This window comes from Tursiops truncatus, chromosome 5, assembly GCF_011762595.2.
Source record: "Tursiops truncatus isolate mTurTru1 chromosome 5, mTurTru1.mat.Y, whole genome shotgun sequence".
NCBI lineage: Eukaryota > Metazoa > Chordata > Mammalia > Artiodactyla > Delphinidae > Tursiops > Tursiops truncatus.
The window spans coordinates 113722986-113744451 of record NC_047038.1 but is presented as its reverse complement, the minus strand read 5'-3'; the positions used below and the strand labels follow the sequence as shown (position 1 = coordinate 113744451).

General features: G+C 38.9%; 1 protein-coding gene across 1 annotated transcript in view; it reads left to right on the top strand.

The window, feature by feature from the left end:
• Positions 1 to 21466, top strand: part of HHIP (hedgehog interacting protein) — an 87724-nt gene that overhangs the window by 52381 nt on the left and 13877 nt on the right. Inside the window, exons 5-11 of the mRNA XM_004319987.4 lie at positions 5518 to 5669; positions 6050 to 6223; positions 6846 to 6989; positions 10759 to 10880; positions 13173 to 13296; positions 14251 to 14381; positions 16685 to 16766. Coding sequence (XP_004320035.1) covers positions 5518 to 5669; positions 6050 to 6223; positions 6846 to 6989; positions 10759 to 10880; positions 13173 to 13296; positions 14251 to 14381; positions 16685 to 16766 — 929 coding nt within the window. The remainder of the gene's footprint in view (positions 1 to 5517; positions 5670 to 6049; positions 6224 to 6845; positions 6990 to 10758; positions 10881 to 13172; positions 13297 to 14250; positions 14382 to 16684; positions 16767 to 21466) is intronic.

The following is a 21466-nucleotide window of genomic DNA, read 5'->3' as shown; positions in this document are numbered from 1 at the left end:
TCCTTTCAAAAAATAGATTAAAATAGCCATGTGGTAGGCAGGAAATGCCCCTCCCCCAAAGATGTCCTCATCCTAACCTCCAGAACCTGTGCATATGTTACTTTACATGGCAAAGGGGAATTGAGGTGGCACTGGAATTAAGATTATACTGAATTATCTGGGTGGGTTCAATGTCATCACAAATCCTTAAAAGTGGAAGGGGGAGCAGAGGTCAAAGGGATGAGATATGAGAAGGATTCATCCTGCTGTTATTGGCTTTGAAGATGGAGGGAGGAGGACATCAACCAAGGAATGCCTGATGGCTTCTAGAAGCTGGAAGGGACAGGAAATGGATTCTCCCCTAGAGCCTCCAGAAAGAAACACAGCCCTGCAGACACATTTATTTTAGCCCAGTAAGACCCATGTTTGATTCTGACTTACAAATTTTAAAATAATATATTTGGATCATTTCGAGCCACTAAGTTCATGGTGATTTTTTATAGCAGCAAGAGAAAACCAATACAGCTGCTATTGTATCTGAGCTAATAATTCTCAGATAAACCTATTTGTCATTTCTAAACAGCAAAAGGTTCCAGTCTAAGAAGTACAGGTTTGCACGAGGAGGGGCCCATATTGGTCTCCAAGTCCCCTTGTTCCTTTCCTGAGACTGTGCCCGCGAAACATAGACGTGCAAATGACAATTAATAAATGACAATTAATAATTTATCTGTTATAAAACCAAGATGTTTTTTCTTTTTCTTACCAAGTTTTAAAGTGGAGAAACCTCAGTGATACTGTGTCAGAAGTTACCCAGAGTAGGTATTTACTCTCCTTAATACTTGTGTTTGGGCCATACATATTTCTAAGAGTGTAGCACTGTTTAAATACCCTCACCCCCAATCAGCATCATAAAGAAGTTATGGGAGGAATGAAACAACTGAAACTTACTTTGTTATCTGCTTCCATGGGTAAGTTCCCGGAGGGCAGGAATTGGTTCTCACTGATTGTCTTATCCCTGGTGTCAAGTACAATGCCTAACACGTAGTAGGTATTCAATAAATATTTGTTGAATGAATGTTAAATACACAATTGTTTTGACAAGGGGGTAACAAGGAATATCTTGAATTTAGCAGTGCATTATTTACTTTAATCTGTGTTTCCTTGCTTTCTCTATACCATAAGGCTGTTGTATAGATCACTGAACTTGAAGCCAGTCACTTGCCAAAGGGTCACTAAGCAAACTATGGAAAAATGAGAAATGATGCTCCCAGCTCAGTGCTGCCCAGTCCTGTTTCCTAAAATACACAAGTCGATTGCCAAATATGAAATATGAAGGCACAGGAATGAAAAAACGTATATATATTAAGGCAAATTTTAAAGAAGTTGGAAGTCAGAAAAAAATTAACCACATTGAAAGTATGAACACACTGGAGTGTTTTCTTTAAAATATCATAATGAAAGGCCATGCCCCACAATTGCTCTTAAAAAAGAAAAACATACTTCTTGTTAGAATCACCTTGTGATTCTCTGTGTTTTTCAATAGATGCTTCATTTTCTTCAAAGAGGAATATTCATAGTCAATTGGTTAGAACTTCCATGTGTTCACCAGGGAAGAGTTTATCTCAAAACTATAGGACTAGATCTGATCTTGTACTTACGTGAAAGTCATCAATACTCTTTGTTTGGGGTTTTTGTCTCTTTTCTGCTGACCCTGTGAAATTGTTCCTGAGAGCTGAATGAGAATTAGAATGGCAGTTAACTACTTATTAAAAGTCTCTAAGGAGGGTTTTATGATTTACTCTGAAACATGGGTTAATCTCAAGGTTCCAAAGTGTATAGGGACATTATTTTCAAATCATTCAGCTACCTGATTTTGAGGAGTCATTGGTGCTTGGTGAGGGGCTGTCCAGAAGTTCATGTATTGAGAGGACTGAGCACGGGGAGGACAGGGGCTCATGGTAGCCTACGATGATGCTTGGTTGAGGCTTCAGTCAGTGAGCTTGAAAAAAAAAAAGAAAAAAAGCATTACGCAAACAGAGGAAACCCTAAAGTATTGCTTGTAAATTACTTGTTGCCCGTTTAGTTCAGGCAGCGATATGCGCTCCCAGAAGCACGATGTGCACACAAAGCTATCGGTATTAGTAACGAAGTACAAACTGTAATGTGAATATTTGGTCGCATTGCTGCTTCTCACATGACTAAGGACAACATTTTGGACATTGGGTTAATAGTTTTCAAAAGTATGATGTCAGAAGTCAGTGTCTTTCTGAAAGGTGTGGCTCCCCACCCCGCAGATCTTCCATTTGCCATTCTACAAATGTGTCTGTCTCCCTTTTAAGACAGCTTGGCTGATCTAATTAAATTCACTAGAGGTTCATTCTCTCCAAATGCTCAGCAGAAACAATTGAGTCATTTGACATTTCTGGAAGGAGGGCATGGTTTCAAATCCATAAAGCTACACATAACGAGGGGAAAGGATGGGAAGGAATAAGAAGACAGTCTAACATTGACACAAGGGCTTTTTGCTGAGCCTGGGAGAGCTGGGCTGCTGGTCCAATCCTGACTGCAGGGGCAGCACTCAGGCTGTCAGGCGGCAATGTGCCGGTGAAGACTATGGTTGAAGCAACCACAGAGGGTCTGGAAGCCTCAAATGTCTAGTGGTGGTTCTGGCATTATGGCCTCTGACCCTGGTCCAAAGTTAAACCTTCTTTGGAAAAAAAAAAAAAAAAAAGCATTACCCAAACAGAGGAAACCCTAAAGTATTGCTTGTAAATTACTTGTTGCCTGTTTGTTTCAGGCAGTGATGTATACTCCCAGAAGCGTGATGTGTACACAAAGCTATTGGTATTAGTAACAAAGTACAAAGTATAATGTGAATGTTTGGACACATTGCTGCTTCTCACATGACTAAGGACAACATTTTGGACATACTTCTCCATCTTTATGATTTGTCAGTAACATACTTTAAATGGACAACATAACTCTGCAGGCTAATTGAAGCTAAACCTCCTGACAGCAGTCATATATCCTTCCTTCCCAATCTCTGAGCATTTAAGAGTTGTGCTATACGACATAATTTTAAAAGCTAGTTTCGAGAGACACTCTAGGATATTTACATAGAATGTTAAATTTTTTCATCAACATAGTTATGAAAGTGAGCATTTCTCTGAAATAACTTGAGTCATTAGTCATGTTTCTAAACCACCCAGAACACTACTTCACACCTGGAAGTTGACTTTAAAAAAATGAAATCACATGTAATGATTACACAAATATAAATCCTATAACCTGAAAAATTCAGGACATTTTAAAATGACTTTTTTGATTTATATTCTTGTCATTCAGATGTCTCATTCTGTTTCCATATTTGGCCCTTTAATAAAAGTCAGCGATGCCCCTCTACATTCATTTGTGTGATAGGTGAATCTTTAACGTAAACGACTGTCTTCTGTCACTTGTGGATTTATTTCAATCTCTTTTCCCATCTGTCTCTCTACAATGCATGAATTCTATGTTCCTAATTCCCAAAAAGCAACCAGCACGGTTTTAAACTATGTTGCTAGCCAGCTCAAGTTGTCTTTCAGATGATTTGATTAAAAACTACAAAAGAACTACTTTCAACAAAAGCTTCTTATAGTGGAACGCAAACATTTGTGAAGTGGGTTTGCAGTACTTACCCTGCATTCACAGCTTTAGAGGGAAATATATGCGGAGAGGAATTAATCACAAACTAAATCCCACCCCTAGGCCTCCTCATACATCTATCAAGGAGGTTTACATGTGCAGTGGCTTTTCTACAATCGAATCTTAGTTACACATCCCTGTTTTCAATATCTCATAAGAAAGGCAAGAGATGTTTATTTACTGAAGATATAAGAAGAAAAACAGCAATGTTGAGTCAATATTAAAATCATCATAACAAGATAACCCCAAAAAACAAGGCTTATTCATAAATCCTAGTCATAGAGACTTACCCTTCTGCGAGCTTGTTCTTAAAATTAATCATATTGTGATATGCAAATGAAGAGGCTGCCCTTTTTTGACATTTGAATAATAATGTGGTAGGTCTGGGATATTTTCATCCACTTTATTATTTACACACTCTTAAAGTTTGGATGTTTTCCGCTTTGGATGGCATAGCTCTGAAAGCAGTTTTTCTCTAATCTGGGAAATAAAACAAACGGTGCTTATTAAAAGTGAACTTTTATGCCTAAAGCTTTAAATTCACAAATCCTTGTAGCACACAAACTACAAACAGTTCTGGGCTTTGTTAGTAACACATGCTATCCTGGGGGACAGAGGCAGGAGAGCGCTTCCGTGATTGAGCACAGCCTTGTGAAGAAATGGCGGCATTAGAGACTTTTTTTCCTCTAACACTTCTAAGGAGTAACTTACAGCTTTTTGCCATAAGAATGTTGTGCTGTTGAATGAAACAGCGTGTATAAGGTGATGTCCTAGCGGCGGTCGCAACGTTCAGTTTCTGCCACGTTTTTCGCCATTGTGCATAACTCAGCAGAGCACAGAGGAAGTGCTCCCTGGCTTACCAGAATTTGAACTTGAAGTCTCTGATCTAGATAATTTTAGATACTTTGATTTCATTATAGAAATTCCTAGACTACTTGTGGGATAAAACAAATGCTAAGACCATATTGAGTTTCATCGAGCTGAATTAGCAGAAAATAAAGATAAAATGCCTTTCTATTTAAGCACACGATGATGTTTTAATTGTTACAGCATTTGGCATGCCTAATGTATACAATTCTTGACATTCATACAATAACAAAAGAAGGTTGTTTGGGATTTTTCTTTTATTTCCTAGTGTCTCCTTTCCTCTCTAGGATTTCTCCCACCCCCATCCCAGCCCTGGCTTTTAGCTCTCCTTTCATTTCTCCATTTTTCTATAAGGAAAAAAAACTCTAGGCAGCAAAGGGATATATGTAAAAATACCTCATTTCGATGTAGAGAGACCAAGGCTGCTTATTACCTAGCTATGATGAACAGACCACCACGGTTGTGACAACTGATGTAGATGCCTCCAGGGTAAAACAAAGGTTTACATATTACACAAGCAATTTAACTGTTTTCTAAACAGATTGCCAAGACAGTGGGAGTTGGCAGCCCACACTGTGTTTTAGGTTTTGGAGACTTGGATTAGAAGTCACTGCTGATTACAAACCTTTTTATTTGTCTTCTGTGAACTACAAGCAACCTAGTAACCCAGCAAAGAATTCTTCACAGCACTTAAACTTGTCTTCCTAGCTTCCCCAGATTACATACACAAATCACTTGACAAAAGTGGTGTAAGGGTCTTGCGTATAGATAACCACACAAGACAATTGTCTTGTTCTAACCCTTAAAGAGTTCCGCAAAGTGAAATGTTTTATAATCCTTTTTGTGCAGTAGGCAAGGAAGAAAAGAAAAGAGTTTGGGCAAAGATTATCCAGGAGAAAGAAAGAGACTCTTTTGGGGGTTCCAGTTGAAACACAATAAAGAACATAATTAACTTCACAATTCTTTGTGTTTTTCATTTGACTGCAGGGAGGAGATGAAAGAGGACTGCTAAGCCTTGCATTCCATCCCAATTACAAGAAAAATGGAAAGCTCTATGTGTCTTATACCACCAACCAAGAACGGTGGGCTATGGGGCCTCATGACCATATTCTCAGAGTTGTGGAATACACGGTATCCAGGTACCACTAAAAGACATTTCATCTTATTTTCTCATTATCTCTTTATAATTTTTTGTTTAAAAGTTACAAATAATTAACCATCAGGTGGCAATAATTAAACCCCAATCTCCATCTGGCTTAAAATCCTGTGTGTGTCTTTAAGGAAAATTGCGAAAAATGGTAGCTTTGCACTTCTCCACAATTCTCTTTCAACTTAAAGGCTACACTTTGGAAACCTGGAGACTAACACAATTTTTCAGTAATTTTTATTGGCTACATTTTTCAGTATGTTTGCTTATTTACGTGCCACGTGTTTGCTTCCCCCTTTGTGCCCTATTTACTTTCCGTGGGTTCACCTTACGTCTTTCACAATCATGGTTTGTTTCCTCCCCACCACCTAGAAAAAATCCCCACCAAGTTGATCTGAGAACGGCCAGAGTATTTCTTGAGGTCGCAGAACTCCACAGAAAGCATCTGGGAGGACAGCTGCTCTTCGGTCCTGACAGCTTTCTGTACATCATCCTCGGTGATGGGATGATCACGCTGGATGACATGGAAGAAATGGATGGGTTAAGGTAAAAATAATCCAACAAAACAACAGATGCCCCTTGATGGTAAAATGTTTTAAGTGAGTTCTATCACTTATGTCTTTGAATGATATCACCTCAGTTAAATATTCAACTTTTATTATCAGCATCTGCCTTTATAACATGAAGAGGAATTCCAATACATATGCTGTTATAGTATTTTTGAAAGTCGCTCTACTGAGATGTCCTGAAACGAGTTCCTGCTGTGGGGTTTGTGCAGTAGCTGCCCTGCACATCCCTGCTGCCTTCGACACTCTACCTAATGGACCAGCATTGTCCAGCGGAGCTTCCTGGGGGACGTTAAATATGTGGTTTGGCAAAAAAAAAAAAAAAAAAAAAAACATTTTAGAGGACGGATACCAAAAGCAGCGCACCACCAAGGCTGCAGCCTTCAGCCACCGTCGAGCTGTGTCTCGGTGCTGTCACGTGTCTGAAGCCAAACTGCTCCTGGTTTCATTTCCCACGATATGGAATTTGGAACTTTAATAATTTTGTCTCAAATGGGGGATGGGGTGTGGTTTTTTAGCCATAGGGCAACTTCCCTGAATTGAGTGTAGGCGCAATACGTAACAAAAACGGAAAGCACTTACGTTGTCCTCCGATTCCTCAGCGACTTCACAGGTTCCGTGCTCCGTCTGGACGTGGATACTGCCATGTGCCACGTGCCTTATTCCATACCCAGGAGCAACCCGCACTTCAACAGCACCAACCAGCCCCCGGAAGTGTTTGCCCACGGCCTCCACGATCCAGGCAGGTGAGAACACAAGCCCGTCCTCTCTCCTGCCTTACAGCAGGGCCGGGATTCGCAAAGTGGGGAAAGAAGGAGGGTTTCCGGGCGCGGAGCAGCTAAGAGTGGTATCCAAGGTTATGCCTCTAAAATTACACTGGTTCATTATCTTACCCAGTATTTTGCTCTCTTTCTTCTATTAATGTGTGAAGCAGACGGAGAAGGCAGATTAGACAAGGCAGAGGACAAGTTCACAGAGAAATATCTCCTTAACATTTTGGAGAGTTATTATTGGATAAACACTGGTGGACAGGTGTCATGATGAAGACTTTAATCTGAACAGTTCAGACAGATAATAAACTTGGTCTCCTTAAACTGCTCTAAATGTTAATTTCCTTATAAATACATTAAATGAGGATGGTAATAGCCACCTTGCAAGGATGCTGTAATGATTAAATACAGATCTATAAGTGAAGAATCAAATAGAGTATCTGACACACGTGATGGATTTTAAATAAATTATGGTTCTTATTATCATAGCTTCACTTAACAGATGATGACACAGTGTCATTTGGAAGGAATTGAGCTAAATGTTAACATTTCTTTACTTGCAAGAAATTACAAATACTGAAGGAATTCAGACTGACTGTTTACTACAATGAACCATAAAGAAAGGACCCCTAAGAAGAATGTAGAATGAGACATTTGGGGTATACTTGAAAAATGCTAGGAAGTGTAATATAGCAATTCTATGATGAAAGCTTTATCTAATCTGTGGTCTGTTACTCATACTAAGGGGTATCTGGCCACATTTATTCATTTACTAGTTATTATTGCTATTTAATATTTATTGAGTGTTCACTACATGCAAGGTGAGTATTTCTCGAACTTCTTCTTTTTATAATCCCTCCTGCCCTTCATCTCCCTTCCATCAAAGTCCAAGTCTACAGTTCATTTCCTTTTTGGCATCTCAGCAGATCTTAAAATCTGGGCGACAGGGACTACTTAAGGTGGGTTCAGGAAGTGGATGAAACTGTCACATTCCATTCCTAGAGCTCAGAACCCGGCAGATACCACCACAAAGCAGCACTTTGAAGTCGAGCAGCCTGAGTCACCACAATCCCACTGGAGCCTTCATGCAACCTTCCCGGGGGGTCCTGACCCTCAGTGTGAAAACACAGGGCGAGGTGCCTTACAGACCTTACGTGTGGCAGGACGCCTGTGCTGTGGAGTCTCACCTCTTCCCGTGATAGAGGGCTGAACAGTCTGCCTCCCTCCAAGAGTATTTCAAGCAAAGGAGGATTTAATAAAGCAGAAAGGGAGCTAAAATCATTATTGGCTAAAAGTAAAGCTGGCTCTTATTAAGCACCTTGGTGCAGAGTAGCAAACCACGTGTCATGTGCCCATCATCTGATCGGTAACTGTCAGCCGCCACTCTGAGGTAGCTGGCATCAGGCACCTCCCCCTGCCTTTTTTTAAAGACTTTAATCTTTAGATCAGTTTTCAGTTCCCAGCAAAATGGAGCAGAAAGCACAGAGATTTTCCTGCCTCCTCACCTACATAACCTCCCCCACCCAAGTGGTACATTTGTTACAATTGATGACCCTACACTGACACCTCATTACCACCCAAAGACCATAGTTTACGTAGGGTTCCCTCCTAGGGTTGTACATCCTATAGGTTTGGACACAGGTATAATGACATGGATCCACCCTTATAGTATCACACTGAGAAGTTTCACTGTCTGCGCTCTTTTTTATATGAGACTAAAGGTTAAAAAGCCCGAGTGGTTCTTGGTGGATTTGATATTCAGTCAGAGCTAGACCTCATGGTCTCCAGCAACTCCACCTTTGGGAGACCTGGCCAAAGGTCTCTTTGCTCTTTCTTTGTTAGAAACACAAAGCTTTTTTGGTCAGAGTTTCTCCATTGTCAAAAGAAAAGCGGTACAGGAAAAATGTCTCGCCCTGCATGGACTTGGTTCCACCTTAAGTCACAGCAGGCCTGTGTCAGGATCCCTGCCAGACGTTGTATTCTGCGAATCATTGAATTAATGAGGACAAGAGAGTGACTGCGGCCACAGAACCACTAACCCACCTTCGGCAGGTCAGGCTAATGTGAATAGGATCATTTGGAGTCAACGGGTTTTGTTTCACTGTTGTTGTTGCTTAAATAATTGCTGCATGTGACTCTTACGTCTCTTAAGCCCCAGGATCTACTCTCAGATTTTCTTTTTAATTTTGTAATTTATTTAATAGCCCCAATGAATTTGTTTTTGTCATTAGTGTATTTTATTGGCCTAAAACAGTGATTCTCAATGGGATGACTTTGCCCCCAGAGGACATTTGGCAACATCTAGAAGTATTTTTGGGTTTCACAAATTGGAAGGAGGAGATCATGCTACTGACATCGAGCGTATGGAGATCAGAGATGCCGCTAAATATCCTATAGTGCTCAGAACAACCCCCTCTTCCCCCCCAAAAGAGAGAACTATCTGGCCCCAAAGGTCAATAATGCCAAGCTTGAGAAACCTAAATACAGTGCAAGACTGTTTTCCAAATTTGTGAGAACTTCAAAAATGTTATTCAACTTCATTCTTCCCCCAACCCAAACTCCCCATACCTAGTCACTCATTGACTTCAACATTCAACAAATATTGAGCCCCTCTTATATTCCTGGGTTTGAACTAAGGAGTAGAAATACAGTGATAAAGAGGTCGGAAGTGGTTCCTGTCCCCATGGACTTTACAGTCAGTGGCTTAAGTCACAGAAATATTCTGGCCCCAGATTGGGGGGTGAACAAAGTCAGAGTCCACGTGAAAGACTCAATGGTTGTGGGGATCAGCTTTATCTTATTCCTTGAACTGGAGGGCATGCTTTCCTTCATCAGAGCAGCCCACACTTTAGAACGTAGTGATTCTATGTAAGAAACACAAAACTAATACGATAACTATTACAGGTTATCCGTGACTTATGATGGGGTTAAGTCCCGATGAAGCCATCATCAGTTGAAAATACCGTTAAGTCGAAAATGCACTTAATGGTCCTCACCTACCGAACATCATAGCTTAGTCTAGCCCACCTTAAACGTGCTCAGAACACTCATACCGGCCTACAGTTGGGCACAATCTTCTAACACAGAGCCTATCTGATGTTGAATATCTCATGTCATTTATTGAGTACTGTACTGAAAGCGGAAAGCAGAATGGTTGCAGGGGTGCGGAATCAGCGTCAGTGTATCGTTGTTTCCCCTCGTGATGCAGTGGCTGACCGGGAGCTGCAGCTGCCGCTGCCCAGCATCACGAGAGAGTATTGTACCACATGTCATTAGCCCGGGAAAAGATGAAAATTCACAATTGGAAGTATAGTGTCTACTGCATGTGTACCACTTTCACAGCATCATAAGCTGAATCATCATTAAGTTGGGGACCAAGTGTTCCTGGTGTCGCACGTGTTGCAGATGTGAATTGATGGTGCTGCCATTGTTACCCTTACACTTTACCAGTGTGTTATACATGTGCTATTCCTTAACAACAGACTAACAAGTGTTCTGAGTCAGTGTGCACATTCATAATGGAGGTAGATACCAAGAGAAATTAAGAAATACACTCCAGAGATCATTAAACTTCAGCAGAGTAAGCAAACAGGATGTTTCCTTCGGTGGTTTTTAGAGGTTCCAAACTAAATCGCCCGTAGGATCCTTGCCAGCCCACAAAGGATTCCTATGTCAGGAATCTCTGGTCTGAGCTTAGAAGATACCCCGGTTGGAATTCATGGGTATCACCCCCATTTTGTCGCAGATGTGCTGTGGATCGACACCCCACTGACATAAACATCAATTTAACAATACTTTGCTCAGACTCCAATGGAAAGAACAGATCATCCGCCAGAATCCTACAGATAATTAAGGGAAAAGATTATGGTAAGTAGAGCATAATTTGTTGATTTGGCTTTCGTTTGGGCTTTGTTTTATTTTAATATATTAATTGAAGAGAAAAGGATTTCTGCGAAATGAGCATTTGGGAAAGCATCAAAATACTGGCCTAACCATGGTGAGGGCGTCAGTTGCTCACTTTTTAAAGGTCCAGTGACTCTTACAAGCTCTAGGGGTTCCATGTGGGTAATTACCTTTCCCATGGATTGAATGGTGCTCTGTAGGTCCAAAAAATTTAATGGACCTTCAAAAGTTAGCAGTTTATATTTTGCTCATCTGAGAATCGAGATGAATACCTTCTATTTATTTAATATATAAGGGAGAACTTGTCTTAACATCTTATATACAGAGGGAAAAAAACAAGTGTTGAAGGTAAGAAATTTCTCAATACCCAACGTACTAGTCTCAGCAATTAGGAAAATTATAAGTGTTTCAAATAAGAATGTATTTTTTAAAGGTGTTTATTTTAGAGAAAACAAAGTAATAGACTTATAAAAACATGGCTTATTTACCCAAGTCATGAAGATGGAATGTTTAGATCTTATTTTTAATAACATGATTACTAGAGTATTTAGAGATACATATTAAAATATAAGGTTAATATTTTTCAGTGTTTTTGTATATGCTCCTTTTAGAGGAAACAATATATCAAATATGATTATGATTCAGGGAATATAGTAGATGAAGATTATTAAATTGTTGGCTTCTTCTATTTATTCATTCAATACGGATATTTACTTAGTACCAGGAATGAAGCAGCTGTGTTGGTTCATGTGGTATTCAGTTATTTTACTTTATTTTTTTTCAGGTATTCATGTATGTGTGTGTGCATCTTATAACAGCCAAACCAAAGAATAATGTGGTTAGAAAAAACATCTAATGAGTCACTAGCTTGTGGGAATTTTGGTTATATTTGTAGATTAAATTCTGCAATCACATTAATTGGGAGTCAGCTGAAACTGGTTATAATATTGATGGCCTTACATTTATGTATTAAACACACAGACACAGAATCCTTGAACAATGTGTATATATATATACATATATATATCTATATACACACACACACACATATATGCACATACATGTATAATTTTATTTGTTAATTATACCTCGATAAATCAGGAAAAAAAAAAAGCAAATAGCCACATCCACAACGCTTGCTACCTGCCAGCTCCCGCAGTAAGCACTTTGCAAACTTCACTCATTTCATTTACAGAGAAACCCTATGTGGTAGGCACTCTTATTGGCCACATTGTACAAATGAGGGAACTGAGACACAGAAAGGTTGACTGTCATACCACGTAAAGTGACAGGATCTGGATTTGAACCTGACTCCAGAGTTCATGACCTTAGTCTTTCAGTTATGCTGCCTCTCAGTATCCTGGTTATTTAAAACATATCTGTTCTACTTTTTATAATATCGTATTCACCATAATCACATGGGGTGGGGGAAGGACTTTAGAATGACTGTCTTTCCACAGAAGCGTTTGCCTAAAATACTTCCTGTTGATAGTGACTTATTTAAGTACGTAATAAGTAATTTTCAGATTAATTTGCAGCTGACTTTGTATCTTTTCCATTGCAAGTGGCATCCCTGTATTCAAGTACATAACGACATGCCTGGAAAGACTGAGATACATGTCTATCCACATGTAATTCTGAAGGAATGACTGAAATAGACTTTGCTAACCACATAACTCTATAAACAGAACTCTTAAGATATTTTAAATGAAGATATTACTTGACTAAGTGACAGTGTTTTAAAATATGCAACAAATGTGGTTTTGAAGACCTTTTATGTACCATACCTTTATTTTCTTCAAAGCTTGAACTTTTAAACATTTTATAAAATTTGAGAGGCCTGGCTCAGTTTAGTAGGCATATGCAAAAGCATTTCTACAAAAAATTCAATATTCAAAAAATTAAGTATTTTTTAAAGTATTTTAGTTCTAAAGTCCATGATTTTGCAAAATACCAGATTCTAATGTCATTGAAAATTTTATACCTCTTGGCAGTTATAATAACAACAAGCATTTGCAGAGCATTTTTATTTCATTCCGCTATGCGTGGAAGCCCTTTACATTATATTTAATTACATTATATTTAAGAAAACGGGGTAATTATTTTCACTAAATATCTACAACAAGGACCCATCTTACGCATCATGGAACACATTTCAGAGTTAAATTACTGTAATAATTGTGGTGTGGCCTACATTACTTTTCCTGTATGAAAATACGTTTCATTTGATCTAATGTTATGTTTATTTATTTCCAGAAATTGAGCCATCACTTTTAGAATTCAAGCCATTCAGTAATGGTCCTTTGGTTGGTGGATTTGTTTACCGAGGCTGCCAGTCGGAAAGACTCTATGGAAGCTACGTGTTTGGAGATCGTAATGGGTAGGTTTCCTGATACCACAGTTTGATAGATCAAATGACATATCCATTGATTATTGGGCAAACCATCATAAAATATTTAAATGATTGCCTCCTTTTGGAAGTCAGGTGTGGGACACACATAAATATTATTATTTACTTTTAGTTCCACCATGTTTGGTGGGATAATTCAAGGACTTCCTAAAAGATGCTTTTTAAACAGACTTGATCAAATTCATAAAATAATTTTTAAGAGCAGAGAGGTCTTCAGATAGACATTTCATATTATTTAGAGTCTTCCCGTCATCCTTAACATAAATTTACCATGATCACGAGTAAATTGAAAACTGTGGTTTTACATGAGTTGTATAAATATTTTAAAAATTATCTGGAAGGCTAAGAATTTTTGCTTTTGCCAAACTTTTGGGACTTTTGGCAACAGACCTTAATTTGTCTCTATTCATAGGAATGCTACAAAATTAAATTTTAGCCTAAAGTTTAGAGGTCACATTGTTGGTAATTATAAGAAACTCTGTGATGAAACCCAAAATAAGAATCTTGTTCCCCAAGTCACTGGCATTCAGGCCATATGGCAGAGCTGATATGCTTGGTCGCTGAAAGGAACTAAAAAAGAGTACTGACCCCATGATCTTCCCCCATCCCTCTCTCTGATTAATAGCACAGCATGGAGTCTAGTCCTGGAGAGGAAGTATCATTCTCTGGATGAAGGGGAGGGCTTTTCTCAGACTCAGGTACTTTTAGTACCCCACCTCCAAACAAAATATTATCTTAAGTACTTTCTCTTCACATGGGAATTTCGGCGTATTCACACACATTATGGGCTATATTATTTTTCCCTTTAGAAGCCAGGTCTGTGCCACAACAATTATTTATTATGAGTTTTATTTTAAACATTTTATTGTGTTTTTCAGGCAAAAGCACATTTTCATCATAGGTTTCTGGTATGTTTTGTTGTAGGAATTTCTTAACCCTCCAGCAAAGTCCTGTGACCAAGCAATGGCAAGAAAAACCACTCTGTCTTGGCAACGGCGGTTCCTGTAGAGGTTACTTTTCAGGTCACATTTTGGGATTTGGAGAAGACGAATTAGGTACTGTACAAACTATTTCTGTTAAGTTCCATTCTCAATCTTTGCCCAAGAGACACTGTTCTGCTCTGAAAAATAAGTATAACAATCTCATCCTCCATTTGTTGGAAATGTAACCTACAGCAAAGAGGACCAACTCAGTATTCTCTTCCAATAAACTTTCTCTGGGGGTCTTTAAACCTTATTCCCACCCACGCCACCAGAAATATGAAAGTAATAAAGCAGAAAACTGGGAGTCGGGAACAAAAGAGAATTTTTGAGTCTTGAAGACAGAAAATTTTAAATGTCTACTGATATTTTTGATGCAGCTAAGTCATCTGTTTATATTCTTTATCTGAACCTTTGCACTTATCCATGTCTCTTGGAATAAATTAAAATTTGTTGTAATCTGAATCTCAATTTTTTTTTTTTTTTTTTTTTTTGCGGTACGCGGGCCTCTCACTGCTGTGGCCTCTCCCGTTGCAGAGCACAGGCTCCGGACGCGCAGGCTCAGCGGCCATGGCTCACGGGCCCAGCCGCTCCGCGGCATGTGGGATCCTCCCAGACCAGGGCACGAACCCGTGTCCCCTGCATCGGCAGGCGGACTCTCAACCACTGCGCCACCAGGGAAGCCCTGAGAGCTTTCATTTTTTGAAACAAAAAGTGTTGAGAGTCTTTTTTTCTATGTGTGTGTGTGTTTTTAACTATAAAATTAGGATGGGTTTGTTGTAAGGAGTAAATGCAGTAAACTACATAAAGTACTTGAAATAAATATGATTTTTTTTACTTACATTCCTTTGCCTTTTAACGTCATTTTAATTTTTTCTGTTGTGTCTGTGTTTTTAATGTAAATCCCATAACATCCTTTCCAGAAGTGAGAAAGTAGTAGGGTGTGCTTAATACACAATAATAAAGTAGAAAAGAGATATATAGACTAAATCAAGACCTATTTCATGAATGAGAACCAAATATAAATTTTAAAGCCTTGTAAACATATAATCATAAATATAGCTTCTAATTCCCTATTCATGTGATCAGTTCTATATATTGAATTATATGGAAGGAGTGGTAATAAACGAGAGCGGTTCTCTCCTAAGAGGGTACTCCATCTGTTGTAGTTCATTTTCAGGAACACAGCCTGGTGTCAGGAATCAGAGACATGGAGCTGGGATTGAGCAGAAGGGTCTCTCTCTCTCTCCCCCCAGCTATTTATTTAAATGTATTTTGTTTAAAAAGCTAAAAATTAAAAAGGAGTACCCAATGCCATCTGGCCTCAAATTATCAATTAACAGTAACAACTTGGTAACCAAACCTTTGAATCTTGGGTGGAATAAATAAAGATAAAACTTGCCATTCAAAAAAAAAAAAAAAAAAAACTTGCCATTCTACACTCATTCTACAACTATTTATTGAGCACCTATTCTGTGCAAAGCTCTGTTCTAGGAGTTGGGGATACAGGAGCAGATAAAGAGATAACAATCTAAACTGTTTTCATGAAATTTACATCCTAAAGGAGGACAATAAAAATAATTCTTAAAAAATATATTGTACACTAGTTGGTAATAAGTGCTTAGGAGGAAAATCTAGTTGTAAAGAGGGATAGAGATGGCTAGGAGTTGGGACAAATGTACTTTTAAATAGAACAGTCAAGAAAGATGATATCTAAGCACAGACATGAAAGGGGAACAATGCATCTAGTGGTGGTCTACTGACAGGAGCCTGAGATAGGACCTGGGACAGATGCTGAGGTGGGAGGAGCCTGGGACACCAGGGGCCTGAGACAGGAGGCTGGGACAGGAACCTGCCTTGCATGTCCAAAGTCAGGAGGTGAGGCTAGAAACATTGCAGATGGGGTCAGAGCAGTAAGGGGGGGACACTGTAGGCCACTGTCAGGACTTACCTTTGCTGAGAGAGAGATTAGATGCCATTGGAGGGTATTGAAACAGAGGAGTGTGATCCAATTTATATGATCTAACTTGCCTTTTAAGGAATCCCTGCAACTGGTATGTTGAGAATAAACATAGAAGAATAAGAGTAGGAACAGGGAGATCAGTTAGGAGGCTGTTGCCATCTTCCAGGTGAGAGATGAATATCTGCTCGCACTGGAGTAATAGTGAGATGTGGGGAGAAGTGACCGGAATTTAGATGCACTCAGGCAAGTGATCTTCTGAGGATGTATGAATATATAATATATGTATATACGTACACATACCTACATACGCATACATATATACATACGTATTATATATATATATAATAATCTGCTAGGCAAAAGAAGGTAAGGCTTTGTAATACTGTGAATTAACATTGTATTTCTCTCTTCATAGGTGAAGTTTACATTCTATCAAGTAGTAAAAGTATGACCCAGACTCACAATGGAAAACTCTACAAAATTGTAGATCCCAAAAGGTGAGGTTTTTTTTAATATTCCGTTAAGTCAAGTAATATTCTCTCAGTTATTCCAGTGCATTCAAATTAGTGATGGAATCACAATTAGCCCTCAACAAAGATGAACATTTCCGCCCTGCCCATCTGCTAAGTGCTCTCCTGAGAGACCCTCAGTTCCAGTCTCTGAGGCCTAGACTTGAACACCCTGAACTTTAAACTTTATTTCGATCACGTTCATGGCATCTTTGCTGTCCTCTGAAAGCAGCATTATATCTGTGGAATCAGGATCCTCACTTAAATGTCCGAGGAGGACCCCGATGTATGAGGCAGCGGCTTCCGCTCTCTTGTTGGAAGCAATAAACCCTCCTTTCCTTTCGAGAAAACCAGGAGAATTCTGGCAGACCTTAGTATGACTTTTGTTAGGTAATCGGGATAAGTTATTTCGGTAGCTCAACATTGGAGCCTCATTTTATAACTGGATGCTCACAGCTTCTGTGACTAAACAAATGAAAACTGAAGAAATATTTTGTTATTTATTTCAGCAAAAGGAAGATGTGAACGTTTTAATCCTTTAGAGAATATAATTATCCGTCTCCAGCTCTTCTCTACCCACCCACCCAACTTCAACACACACACAACTTTCAAATTATCTTGAGTCATCATTCGTCAGTTGTTAATTTCATGGATAAAATCAGAACTCTCAGAAGCTGCTAAAGTTATATACTGTCAAATAGATATTAGCCATAATTTTAGAAACAATTATTATAGGACTTCGGTATCTTCACAAATACGACTACTGTGGAACGCCAGTAGTGGTCAGACCCTAGCTTTGCCGTGCTGTGAATTTCCAATTCTTTCTATGCTAACTTAGCTTCATGAGCCCATTTGGAAATTTAAATTTCAAGTCCCTTTTAGGAGAAAAAATTCCAAAAATCTGCAAAGTTTACTAAGAGCATTCATTTAATTCCACTTTTAAAATATTTGTAGGTTATAAATTGTGTATGTTTTTCTGAAAAATTCACTGACTAACAAATGGAGATTCTTGTCCTTTTTCCATACCCTAAAACACTATCTTTCCTGAGAAAAATATAGGTTGACATTGGTGCTGCAGAACAAAAAGAGACCAAAAACGATCTCTCTGTGATAGAAGGCATCACATACACCCATCTATCACACAGTGATAATGACAGCTTTCCTTCCCTATTTAACAGTACACATTTTCTTTCACAGTAAGAGAAGTACCCATCTACACACTGTAAGGGTTCTTTTCTTCCTTGAGTGTGAAACCAGTGTCCTTCTGTGAGAAGCAAAGTAATGAATGAAAAATAAAATAGACACTCCGGTGCTTGTTGAAGGTGGCAATATTAAGAACAAAAATCAAACCAGTGTTAATTCATAAAATAGCATTCTAACGATTCAGAATGAGGTCTACGATTTCACTCAGATCTATTGCCATTAGTTTCAAAATAGCCATTGTTATTCCATTATATTTGTCAAAGTTGATGTGCTTTTGCAAGCTTTCTGGTAGTGTTATTAATTCTCACTGCTTCTCACAGAAATGTTTCTCTCTTCCTCTGGATTGTTTAGTCTGTTGGTGGTGAGTTGAGGTGAATTTTACACCTTCAGTCCATTATTAGTGTCTAATTACCAGGGCTGCCATGAGGGACCTTGGCTTTGTGATCATGGGGCCTCCTCTCGTAGGGTGGTCTCAGAGTGACATACCTGAAAGGCCTGACTTCTCATTATGGTGTCTGTTTCTGGTGAGTCGTGTCATGCGTGCGGCCAGGGTTAAGATGTGTGTTTGGTTTTCAGAAGGTGGGGGGATTAACAGAGTCCCAGAGACACAGTCCTTGTACACAGGCCCAGGCATACATTTCAAAATTAAACTGACTATAAGAAAACAAATGTTTTCATAAACATTTGTTGGGAGCCTCATGCTGTTTCGATTTGGAAGCCAACGTTTGTTATTATAGTAGTTCTCCCCAGATGAGTGGAAGTTCTATATAAGCAGACACTTTTTAGTATATGTGAACGGGATTATTTTGGAAACACGAGCTAATTACTAACCTAGCTGTGTTCAGGATGTCTGCTTCAGAGCACAACTGTTTTCCTAAAATGTTTGAGGGAGAAATTGAAGAAAGAGCCTCATCAACGGAAAAAAATTATACACAGACATTTCTTGTTACATCAAAAAACCTAACTCGAATTAAAATCTTAGTTTAACTGTATTCTTGTGGAAGAGCCCCAGACTTGTCAGAATAATGTTTTCAGAATGAATTTCAAACATGCAGTTGACTCATGACTCTAAAAGAATAACTACAAATCATAAAATTTTTATATTCTGTATTATGTATCATGGAAGTTACATTCCTATACACCATAAGATTTATGTTTTTTCTCTTTTTTCCTACACACACACACTCACATATAAGAAAAATGAGGGAGTTTTGAAACGATATGTAATATTCTTTGGTCATTTTGACAAAGGTAGACGAGGTCCCGGCATTACCAGCTCAGTCTGTAAGGGCAATCTGGTCTCAGGCTATGTGTTACATAATCATTTACATAAGTTTAAAATCACTTACGGTGGGCATCCTTCTCAGAAAAGGATGGCAAGATAACCTGTTATAAAAAAACAAATTCCATTGTTTGCAATCAAAAAAACAAAAATTCTATGAGAATACAACCAGCTTTCTCTATGGCTTCACTAGAACTCAGGAGTTTTTAAAGGAAAAGCAGAAAAGGGAGGAATTTTGCCTCCCTGTTAGAACAGGGATACCTTCAGAAGTGGAAGAGTCTCATTTCATGGCAGAGTGGAGTTAGAGGCGAATCAGTACAGTCAATCATTCAGCTTGCTGGGCCACTTTGCTGGGTCCCCCAAAGCCTCAAGTACTGGGTTCTGCATGCCCTGGTCTGGGATGCTGCTTCAGCCAGCAGATGTCAAGGCATTGAGGACAAGAGCTGGACACTCATTTCAGTCTCACTTAGTAGAGCCATCTGAAGCCTGTCAACATGAGGAAGTCTATCCTGGCAGGATAGGCAGTCAAACGGTCTTGTCTCTGAATCTTCCTTAGTGTGGACGCTGCATTGTGGCACCATACTGTGCTCCTTCGCCTGTCAGTAAAGTACAGGTCATCATTCTGCCTCTGCTACATTTCTGTAGAGCACTGTGAAGATAATTAAATATTGTTTTTAAAGCATATGCAATTCTTTAGTACCATCGGTGTTCATTCCATGCATTCAAGAATTATTTGCGGGTGATCTCTCAACTTTTGAGATAGTGTTAGTTTCAAAATTGAGGTCAAGGTGTCCACGGAGTTTTAAAGAGCCCTGAGTACCTAGTTTTCGAATATCCAAGTCATGTCTTAGAGGCTTGGTCTTTGTTAAATCTTTTCAGAATCACACAAACGCTCCTGAGGGATGGAGATGAAAGAATTCTAACAGAGTTTTGAACTTTCCAAGCTTTAGTTTTATTTTATAGAACACAAATATTTTCACACTATTGAAAAAGATTCTTTAATTTTTGTTTCAGATGGACTTAAACTAAATGACCTTTTCTGACCTGGAAATGTTTCCAGGGTTATTTCTCCAGGAGTTCGTAAAATAAAATCATTCTTAAACATGTCGATTGAATTCCTGTGTACCCAGTCTTACTCTATTTTAACACGTTGCTTATCTGTTAACCCCCTAAGTCACACAACCCAGTCCCTTAAGAGGTCTATAAATTAACAGTGTACATTCCCAGCTTCAGAGGTCATTTTGCAGAAACGTCCTGTCCCCAGACTCTTGTGTGACCAGCATCAAAAACTGCCCTCCTGTCTCCTCCCTGCCCCTCCTGTGATGACCCCACTTACTGCTCTTTGTTTATTTATTTGTTTATTTAATATCTTCATCCTACTCCTTAGTCTACTGGATGCTGAAGTGTGCTTTTTTTTTTTCTTCTCAAAAATCACTTCATGAGAGGAAATTGGTTCTGTTTATCCTTCGCATATGTCTCAGGGAGCCGGCAGGCAGCTCTGCCATCCTAAAGAAAGCCATGCATAATGGAGAAGGTTTAGCCCAATAAGCCAGTCTAGTCCCAATTCATCAGTCAAAGTTTTATGCAAGTGGCCTCCCTAGGTTGATAAATCCCCACAGTGCCTGTTGACCCAGCTGCCAAGTCCTCTTGCTGCAGGCGGTGTTTTCATGGCCACCCTGACAGTAATACAAACTGTTTAGCAGCTCCATTGACCTTTCAGCTATTAACAGGGACACAGGCTCGACGAGGGACTAGTTTTCAAACATGACAGAATTTCTTAACACTAGAGGTCATGAACAAGTATATGCCCTATAAAAATTCATTCAGCATGGTGGATGTGAAGTCTAAAAGACAAGGAAGCATGGTCCACATTTTTGCTATAATTTTTCCACATTTCCAATAACTAAAAAGAGTATACACTCAGGTGCCAGCTTATATTTTATTCTTAATATGCTATAGTTTACGTGGTAGTGCACAACATTTTTAGTGAACAGATCCTTCCTATGCTGTCAGATACCATCTGAAATTTTAAAGATATATTGCAAAAGAATGAGATAAGATCAAAGTCAAAACTTCTAATGAGCGGATGAGCGTGCGTACATAATATATGGTAATGGCCTAAGTGTAACTGGAATTTTATTCATATTTTACCAAGATTTGTGTGCTTCTGTATATACGCACACAAACACACTTAAACATACTC